Source organism: Helicoverpa zea, chromosome 19 (genome assembly GCF_022581195.2).
Source record: "Helicoverpa zea isolate HzStark_Cry1AcR chromosome 19, ilHelZeax1.1, whole genome shotgun sequence".
Classification (NCBI taxonomy): Eukaryota; Metazoa; Arthropoda; class Insecta; order Lepidoptera; family Noctuidae; genus Helicoverpa; species Helicoverpa zea.
Window position 1 is genome coordinate 7,110,346 of NC_061470.1, and position 11,062 is coordinate 7,121,407.

The 11,062-nt window shown below is 37.5% G+C and overlaps 1 protein-coding gene and 1 long non-coding RNA gene across 2 annotated transcripts; one reads left to right on the plus strand and one right to left on the minus strand.

Annotated features, from left to right (window-relative positions):
- Positions 1–3,961: 3,961 nt before the first annotated feature.
- On the plus strand, positions 3,962–7,795 carry LOC124639284. The gene has a single exon (XM_047176551.1). It carries the CDS (start codon positions 3,962–3,964, stop codon positions 7,490–7,492), a length of 3,531 nt encoding a protein of 1,176 aa, XP_047032507.1. The 3' UTR covers positions 7,493–7,795.
- A 207-nt stretch (positions 7,796–8,002) lies between these two features.
- On the minus strand, positions 8,003–10,861 carry LOC124639288. Its single transcript, XR_006985456.1, has 2 exons — positions 10,641–10,861; positions 8,003–9,543 (listed from the first exon to the last, which is right to left on the minus strand). It is a non-coding gene; the product is annotated as an uncharacterized LOC124639288 (long non-coding RNA).
- Positions 10,862–11,062: the final 201 nt, after the last annotated feature.

Genomic DNA, 11,062 nt, shown 5'->3' on the forward strand with positions numbered 1-11,062 from the left:
ATAGTAAACATTTTTTGCCTTGCCAAGACCTACGCAATGGTACTATAATCAACACTGTTGGACAGGGTACCAAAACGCCCATCGTCCTTATGTGCAACTTTTAAAATTCTAATAATAAATAAAAATTAATACAAACATTTTTGTTATTTTTTCCCCCTCTCCTAATTAGGGTGCAACATTAAATGCGCTTGCAATGGATGGATCCAGCAATTTAAGAAGACAACCGCGGTGGTCATTTCGTCTTTTGGGTTTATATCCTATCGCATGCACATACATACATACTCCGCGCTAAACTTTACATCGTGCATTATGCGGCCAAAAGCTTAGACCGAAGACGAAGTTATTGCGATGTGTGACCCAGGCAGGTAGTAGTATATCACCGATATCTGTTGTCTCGTTGAATGTATACGCGGATGGTGAGATGGTGTGGCACCGAGTAAGACGTATTGCACGCATGCAAACGAGCCGATATCTTACTTATCGAATTGTAATTACAGAGATACAGGTAGGAAGAACACTACCGTAGGTAGCGTAGGTATGTGCATATTCACACCTTCCAAAAACACTAAAAAGCCTAGAAGTTGAACTCGGCTGAGTAGGTACCGGCGTTTCACAAGGAGCGACTGCCTATCTGACCCCCTCAACCCAGTTACCCAGGCAATCCAATACCCCTTGGTTAGAGAACTTAGAGACGGCGTAACGACTATTTTCAATAACAAAATCATAACAATTTTTCTGTAAAAAATAGTCTACTTTTTACTATGTAAACAGATATTAGTTTATCAGTTAATTACTACTACTGTAGTAACTACAGTGACCAGAAAAATATTATAAAAATGACAATTCAGACGTAAAAACCTAACTCAGTACATATTGTTACGTTAGGACAGGAGAACGAATCAGGCAGTTTAAGCAATATGTTCTAATAAAATAAATCAGACTATAGATTCCCTAAAGGACGTCATACACTAATTTTCTGCATAATTAAAATCTTTAAATTCAACAACATTCCGCTGTGTGAACGCACACGTTCTCAGCTTCATACTAATACAACTCTAGTCATAAAAATCAGTATTATAAACGCATAAAATCTAATGCAAAATGCAACAAACAATCATAAGATCTAATCTCTCATGATCAACGAATCGTTTTGTGTTGTTTTTAAAGTTTTGAACTACTTGTACACAATAATGCCGAAAAATGGTGCTTCGTTAAATGAAAAGTGTCCCCGGACACATCTTCAAACACCGCCCGAACGACTCCCCGATGGGCTCCAAACGAGGACAAATCCGGGGAAACCCGGACGGATGGCAGCAGAAGGAGAATCCCTAATTGCACATAACTTTTTATTTCAAGGCAAGTACTTAGAGTAACCTAAGCAGTCCTGGGTTAGCCCAGCAAACTAAGCATAGGCACCAGGCGACCGAAAAAAACCAGCTCTCGAACGTCGTTTGTAATTGGAGCTAAAACTCTGCTTTTTTTTAATTATATCGAAGGCTAGATGATATTTTCCGAGTACCTATTGAATGAATTTGATATCAAATTTTTATTAAAAAATCGTCGACATTTACGTTATTTTGTATTATTAAAGTAACGTTTCCATCCATTCATGATTAGACGTTACTTAGCTAAAGGGCTTATTACACTTGACTAAATTCAGACAAATGTAATCGCATTTAGGAAGGTAGGTTTCATTAAATCATTTAGAAACTTAATTAGACGACTGAATTTAGTCAAGTGTAATAAGCCCAGTGTGCAGTCTTCAGACAAAAAAAATGTTAGCGAAAGTCACTTGTCTCATGTCTGTCATCTGTCAGTCGGACAGAAAGAGATGGAGTGAATATTATGACAATTCACAATATGTACAAATTCGATGTACTTAATTGAACTGTATTGTATTAAGTTACAGCTTTGAACAATAATGATTTGCGGATCATGTTGTTTTTGAACTCAATTTTTTTATTTCTCTCTATGAACATCGGCAGATTATGAAAGCAAAGTACCGAACAATCAAAGCTTTTATTCCCTAAAAACAAAAGTGTGAACAGTTGCTAGCCGGCTTTGACTTGTTCTGAGTCATAATATTAATTGTGATGACTTCATATCAGATAATTGCACCATTCCATGAAATGTTTGTTGTACTGTATTGATTTATTGAAGCTGCTGTCTACTTTAGGGCTCAGTGCAGTGCGACAATTGAGGAACGCATCACATCTGACGAGTAGTCGTAAGTTTTTATCTATTTACCAGTGCCTACCTAAAATTTATCGAATTGAAAATATTATTTAGCGTGTACCACTGTTGTTGTATCTACTTGAGACATCTTGTACCTACTTTGTTTTTATTTAAACAAAGGTTATGGTTGTTTTGCATCCGCATCAGGCGGCCCAAGTGTATACCAAATATGACTGACCAGTTTCATTTTAAGATTAAACAACATACATGTAGGTACATTAATTGAATATTGAATACACGAAATTATATAAACTGTATAAAAATGAAATAGTGTAGCAAGGGGTCTCTTAAATATGCTGATTGTCACTACATTAGGAGGTTGCTACTCTGACTTTTGTTTATTTAGTAATAATATAGCCAAATGGTTTCTTTTATGATACGTGGGACATAGAGGGGCGGCATGTCATTCCATATCTTAGTAGCCGAGTAATATTATAACAAGATGAAAAGTGTGGCCAGTTGTTATAAAATAAGTAGGTAATTACAATGAAACTGTAGATTGCTGACTTTTTTCAAATAAAATATTAGTAATGAAATAGGTATTTTTAATTATATGCAGCATTGGTACCTACATAACAATTTATCTAATGTGAAGATGGGCCATAAAAAAATAATTCTTTCAACAGAAATACATTGACCTCCATTACTCTAAAATATAATACTTGAATAAGCGTGATCGCAGGAAAGACAAATTAGTAAACACTTCCCAAAAGTACTTAATTGTGTTGCAGCTGTATAGGTACCTACCTGTACTAAATAATGTTGTTTACCTACTTACTACTTTGAAAATATAACATACTAAAAATCTTATAAAAGCGTTTTGATCCAGTCCAGAGAGATAATGACAAGAATAAGTTATTTATAAGCTTATATAGATTACAGTTATTATTGTTTTGTATTATTTATCATAAAAACCCATAGTAGCAGACACAAGGCAAAAAACCATTGTCTGATGTCATCCATGACCAATGTGGTGTTCAGAGCAAAGTGGATACCTACACAATATTATTGCTATAGTTATAGAGTTGTTCCGGTGCTGGAATTTAAAAATATAGTAATCCAATATGAAATATTTTCTGTCATTTTACTTTCTTATGCTATAAAGCACAGTAGTTTTGTTCTTTTGCATGCTCTTGGGTTATAGAAGCCAGCATGCTTACAAAACTTTGAAACTTATTAAATTGTGGGTTTTAAGGCACCTCAGTGCAAGACCCGTAGCTGTTGCTGCTCTTGGTATATGTCTCATCAAAGTCAATATTACCTATTGTCGTAAAGCCTTGGCAACATTATTTTAGTAATATTAAATGCCATGTTCGAGGTAGGTTCTAAACAATTACATTATCTTGTATTGTGTTATTGTTTTAGCCTTGGTTTTACACATAATTAGCAATCTATTTCATCATGAAGGGTACTTACGCCCCCTTATCAGCGCATAGCTCGATAATATTTTAGAGTGGGTATTATTATCACATCATCAATCAATCAAATCAACTTAGGTACATATTTGCAATAAGTGTAAGCACAATAGGTCTTAACATAAGAAATTATTATTAGTTACAATCTAGCAAAATTAAACCATAAAACCTAGTAGGTATACCTAGGTTCATTCCACAAACATAATCTAAAACCAACTATTTTCTACCAACATCCCATAAATAACAAATGAATTAATGTACATATTCAAAGACCCGCTGTTAAGCACCTACATAATAATTATTGTAATGGTATGTTATTTAAATTCCAGCTACTCACAATGCCGCCGTTGACGCTAAACGGAGATACTCTCGGGGAAAAGCACAAACATTTCAACAAACTTGTGCAAGAAGCTATTGCTAATAAACAATATGAACCACGTAACATTAGTGATGAAGATAGCGATATAGACAACCTTCTAAAAATAAACATAGCCGCCAAAACCAGAAATGTTGACTACATCATCCAAGTTATAAAATCCAACGACATGCTGTACGCAGCCACAGCAATTAAGAAGTCCAGGTGGCTGGTGACAGAGGCGCAGTACGCGCACATTATCAACCCAGAGTACCTGCACACGCAACTGTTACCTAGCATGAACACCAAGACGTTTAACAAGCTCATGCTGCTCATTAGACTACATCTGAAGGACGAGAAGCGAGTCGAAACGTTTTATGAATACCTTAAGCATACCGACGGAGCTTGCAAATGGCTGCAAAACTGTTCCATACCTTTCATAGAAAATGTTATAAAAAACGAACGACTCATACCTCTGGATCTTTTCAAACGTTTGTGCAAAAGATCTGCCCATTTTATGAAATATTATACCAGAGTGGAAGCAGACAGTGCATTTGACGTGAAACGGGAATTACTATTTTTGTTGAAATCTCATACTCTGGATATTTTAAATATATTGGAAGATAAAGTAAATGAATACTATCCCGATATGGGGAAAAAGAAAACCAAGATTGTTATGAAAACATGTCCAGAGAGAATACTGACCAAGTTTGACAGGTATGTGAGCGCAATCGACTTATCAGTAGCAACAAAATATTTAAATAAGAAAGATATTAAATCGTTTCTTCATAAGCAAGCTCCATATATTGTCTGCCGATTGTTTGATAAGAACATTTTGAAACTTTTCATCAATAACATGCCAGAAGAAGAGAGATTTGAGTTCGTAAAAAAAACTTTTATTGACAAGACTGAGATGTCGCTTATATTTACACAAGAAGAAAAAACTATGATTGAATCATCTATAAATCCCTACCAGTGGTATGAGTACGCACCATTCCATGTTGCTTTACCTGAATTAGAAAAGTTGATACGTAAAGAGTCCGCGCCGCCTGAAAGATGTGCTATGCTCTCAGTTCTCATCCGATGTACAAGGCGAAACCCTCAGCATATTAAAACGCTGGTCAATTATTACGCTGAAAAACACATCAACGAACCATTTATATTTAAACTCAAATTCGTAAATAATTTGCTTTCAGAAGTGCCTACTCACGAATTTGACGTTGAAACCTGGAACATCCTAGATAAATTGTTCCACAGTATGGAATTATATACAGAGACAGATTACGAGCTACATAACGTTCAAATGTCTCTACAGGCTATTTTATCATACAAACTTCTTCACGATGAACCAATACCAGAAATCATTAAACAAAAGATGAAACTTGTCTGGTCAAAACAGAAACAACTGAATGAAAAACAAGAAAATAAAGTGTTTGCTTATTTACTAGAGTTAGCGATGGAGAAAGTACAAATCGAAAACATTAAGAACGAATCGGAATTACTTGATAATGTCACTCAGTTGACAAATACGTTGGACTTGCTAAAAGATTGGAAAAAAGATATTAATAACTATCCAATCATTCTAGAGAAAATACATGAGCTAGTTAGCATAAAAGAGAAGAATTCATGGCCTCATTTAAATTTATCTAGTTTGTATTTAACGAATAAATCGTGGCGTAAGTCAATGTTCCAGGATTCATTGGCTCTATGTGTGAGTGAAGACACGTGCCTGAATGCTCTGAAGCACGATCCTCAGTTACTAGAGCGTCACGACAAGGAGATAGACACGTTGCGAAGTAACGATGCCGTCTCGCTGCGGCGTCTGCTCGCCAAGCTGCGCGTCTACTGGCCGCACTCACTCGCTCAGCAGTGGATCGACGCGTACTTGCTAAATCTGAACAACACCACCGGACACAAAGCCGCCTTCAAAGGTCTCTTCTCGCTTCTTCCACAAAAAGAAGTAGTTGAATTCGCAAAAAAGCATGTTCCACACGATTTTAAAATAAACTGGGGAGAGACTGATCAAACTGAAATCAAAATCCAGAAGAATATTGCGAACTACTTATATTACACCAGACCACTGATTCCTTTAGACACGGTGTTGTGTTATGCTAAGGGAGACTACTTACAATATGCTGTACCATCACTTAATTCTATTTCGCATAATTTGAGTGCAATCGAAAGTAGTGAATATGTGTCTAAATTATTAGATGCACCGGTCTCTTTGCAAAAACATGGAATCCAGCTTGCATTTTTAAAACTAAAAACTGACGATCTTAAAACACTGTTTTCGAACATTTGGGATCGTACAAAGAATAGTTCAATACAAGCCGTTCTCTTTAAAAACACCTTCGATAAAATGTGCAGCGTCAACAATCCAACAGACGAAACAAAACTCTGGGAGTTGTTGAGAATGTTTATTGATAAGTTAGATAAATCTGATGGAAATGGTGTCAGTCAAGACATATTTAAAAAATTAGCTAACGTGAAAAAGGTCCCCGTAAGTGTACGAGCAGAATATTATATGACAAGTTATGAGTATCTGACTTCATTACCTGCGAGCGCTAATTGTGAATCCTATGTCAAGCAGCTTACACAGTACGCACCAGACATAATGGAGAGACTTGAGGATGATTTCGTTGTCGAAAAATTATTGTCGTCAGCTGAAGAGAAATTTATTTCGGTTAACAGTGAATTTTTGGAAATATTCGCATGCTACGTATTGTGCGGAAAAAGTCAGGAGGGTCAGCTCAAGAGGTTCCAGACAGTTATAAATCCATTAATGAAAAAAGCTTTCCAATGCTGGGGTAACATCCATTCGAACGATTTTTACGTTAAGGACAATTTAAAAGAATTTTTAAGAAACTTGGTTTGGAATTTCTTAAAATATTTTACTTCCAATAAAATAACTGTACCCACTAGACTGTTTGCAGAAATAAGAAATATGATGGTAAATGAGTTACCGTTATTGGAGAACTACTTACTAATTACGAGTTGGAAATTGATTACAGAATATGTTTCTTCAATGAATGAACTCGGATTCAAGTGCGATGTTTTTGATACAACCAAATTAGTCGATTCTGCGCGTTTTGGTAATGGGTGGATGACAGACGAAATGGAAAATCTCTGGAAAGATATTCATGTTGAAATATCTCCTTCATTCGGTGCAGCAGCAGTAAAGTGTCTCAAAGAAGACGTTATCCAATACAGTACAACGATACATAGTTTGTTTTCCGATGCCTTCGAGAGAGCATTCCAAATGTTATCTTTTCAAAATTATTACTTCGTTCTAGAAACACTACAGTACATGCTGAGTGATGTTGAATGTATTTCGAGTTATTTAGTCGTTTCCAAAATAATGCCAAAATATGTTGATGACGAGTTAAAACCGAAACGATCAGAAATACGCAATAAAATAAAGTCACATCCATCATTAACCGTGCAAGTGCATTATAATAATGATTTTTGGGATATAGCAGAAGATTGAGAAATCCAAGTAAAATAATCTACTTACTCACCCATCGGGATTCTTAGATGAATAAAAGAATGTACAAAATATTGTGAAATCGCGTTGTAAAGACACTATCGAAGGACATTGGAAAGAGCATTGTTGTTTATCTGCTATAAACGCCCAGCACACTACCTATCGGATTTACACTAGCACACACATTGCTACAACTAGCATTGCTTTTTGTTATTAATATTATACGACTCTTACCCATATTTTATTTATAATTTATATCAATTATGTTCATGTTTAAAATTCTAATAAAATATATACTTACAAATATTTTTGTTACCCATTTAATTTTGCTTTTTCCTTCCCCTATTCTGAATTGCGTGCTAGATTAAATATGCTTCAAATAGATCCGATTTGGATGGGGTTTTTAGGTGAAAGCTGTTGTTCCAGAGGTAGTTCTTCGACATAATATTCCATTGAAACCGGCGCAGCTGTTTTAGAGTTATTAGCTATTTCGCCAACATAGCAAAATCCAAATAACAAACGAATCGTTTTTATTTATAATTTAAATAATAAACAGGTTAAAATGTAAAAGAAATAAGAAATCACAATAATCTGTCATTAGAAAAATAATACGAGGTCTCACCGGACGACTACTACCTCTCTAGTCCGTGAAGGTGTTATACCATAGATTTGAATAGGTACATAGTATTAGTACTTTTACATCGGGGTACTTACGTACTTCTAGTTCTACACTTACTGGGACTTAATTCCACTAATTTTATTTAAGCGAAATACGATTGATATTCAGCTGAGATTCAATAACGACTATTACGATTTAAGCGCATGGAGCATTACGCAAATAAATATGAACTATTAAATTGTTTTAAATTTAATAAACGTTCTTCTCCTTCTCTGTGATTCAATAATGAATCATATTGTCTGCAATTGATTTACGATTGCAGTAAGATTGTACAGCCGAATAAGTTAGTACCAGATTTCGAGATTGAATAGATATCCAATTTACACATGGTTAAATAAGGAGAATTGAGACCCTGTTCGCAGTATTAGCAATTAATTGGCTAGAACAGATTATAATTTCTGGCAATTCTTCTATTTTTACTTAAGCGACGATTGATATCCAACTGAGACTGAAATCCAATCACGACTCAATGACGATTGATTGAACCGGATATGGCATTCCGCTGTTTTTTATTTTTAATAAACGTTTTTATTATATTCTGTGATTCAATGGATTATATTTTCTGCAAATGATTTAAATCATCATCAATGATTGTAGAGCAGACTAACCTATATATATACCAATAGCAAATCAATGAAATTTCAATAGAATACGATTGGTTTTATATTAGTAGCTGAATGCCCAATATGGTTAAAACTGCTATAGAGATTACATTATTATCCAATTGTCACATTATTACATTAGGTAGCAGAATCAGGCCCCAGCGTTGGTTAAACTATTTTCTTGGATTAAAATTAATGATTCTACTAGAAATACTATTTTATTTTGTACTAAGAACTCATTCGTAATATTGGCGATGCAAAGATTCTAACTAGCGCCTCTAGAGTCAAAATTGTGAAGCTGTCTATTAGAACGACACTTTGACAGATATATACAATTTGTGTCAAAATACCTCGCGAAAAAGCAAAAAGATAAATGTGTCAATTTTTATAGTGACATAAATTGTATATGTCGGCTCTTCGTTACCAACATCAGAAATCTCCATCGTTTACTCTAGCCGCAGACGCTTAGTTTATAATGAATAATAATGCCAGCACTGTCTTGAGTACACTTTATAGTAAGAAATAACAATTATGGTGAAAAACAAACAATAAACTAAATTACGACGTCGAATTGAGACGATTCGCCTGGTGAGGGCGCGCGGGCCTTTTTCTTTATGTCAAAGTTCCCGCGCTGCTCCCAACTTGACGCTCCGTCAGAGTGACACTTCCTCAGCTGTCACTCTAATCCGACGTATTCTCATATTCTCTACGGCGGCGCCGACACGGCCAGACTGACAATCGTCCGTCCTCGGACGTAGTAGTTTAATGGCGTCCTGGAAAGATCAAAACAGTACACGGCTAATGATCCGCTCGTCCACCCTGACGAACATAATGCCATAATGTCTACCATAATACAGAAGCAACATTTTGCCCACACAACAACTTTACACACGGCGACTTTACATACTACAACTTTACACACCATAACTTCATACACCATAACATTACACACCACAACGTGGACCGGACGAGTGCGTCCCTTCGACCAGCCACCATAGCGACATGGACCGGACAACACTGTCCCTTCGACCAGTTGTATAACACAAAACCACAAACATGGACCGGACGAGTGCGTCCCTTCGACCAGCCGCCAAAGCGACATGGACCGGACGACACTGCCCCTTCGACCAGTTTGTCACAAGCATGGACCGGACGAGTGCGTCCCTTCGACCAGCCGCCAAAGCGACATGGACCGGACGACACTGCCCCTTCGACCAGCCTGTATAACACAACCACAAACATGGACCGGACGAGTGCGTCCCTTCGACCAGCCGCCAAAGCGACATGGACCGGACGACACTGCCCCTTCGACCAGTTTGTCACAAGCATGGACCGGACGAGTGCGTCCCTTCGACCAGCCGCCAAAGCGACATGGACCGGACGACACTGCCCCTTCGACCAGCCTGTATAACACAACCACAAACATGGACCGGACGAGTGCGTCCCTTCGACCAGCCGCCAAAGCGACATGGACCGGACGACACTGCCCCTTCGACCAGTTTGTCACAAGCATGGACCGGACGAGTGCGTCCCTTCGACCAGCCGCCAAAGCGACATGGACCGGACGACACTGCCCCTTCGACCAGCCTGTATAACACAACCACAAACATGGACCGGACGAGTGCGTCCCTTCGACCAGCCGCCAAAGCGACATGGACCGGACGACACTGCCCCTTCGACCAGTTTGTCACAAGCATGGACCGGACGAGTGCGTCCCTTCGACCAGCCGCCAAAGCGACATGGACCGGACGACACTGTCCCTTCGACCAGCTTGTGTAACACAACATCCCAAACATAGACCGGACTGCACTGTCTCTCAACCTTGATCTATCACACATACTCATTCATAATACATAACACAGTAACTAACCTTTCTGTTATGGACGATCCTGCTCAGTATGAACTTCGACTTCATATTGTACATCTAAGGTGTCAGAGTCATAGAGGCTAAGCGTATCTGACCACGCAGTGAGCGTTTCAGAATCAGCTGAAGCAGTGACCGAGTCTGCACGCAACATATCCCCGAAATTTGGAGTATCACCGAAATCATTACTGTTTTGTGTCAATTCATCCGACGCCGACACGGTCTCCTCTTCATTCAATAGGCTGTCAGTGATACATGATAGAGGGCGCTACAGCTTGTTTACTTTGTACGTCGCTCCGCTTTAATTTTCATTTTAAATAGTAAAAGTGCTTAATAATTGTGTTGCTTTAACTTTAAGTCCGAGCTTAGACATTGCTTGTTACTATATTAAGTTATCCATGCAATAGAGTACTCCTACAGTGAACTTT

What these genes read in the sequence shown, in the direction of transcription:
- LOC124639284 (XM_047176551.1), top strand. Translation starts at nt 3,962, where the DNA reads ATGTTATTTAAATTCCAGCTACTCACAATGCCGCCGTTGACGCTAAAC.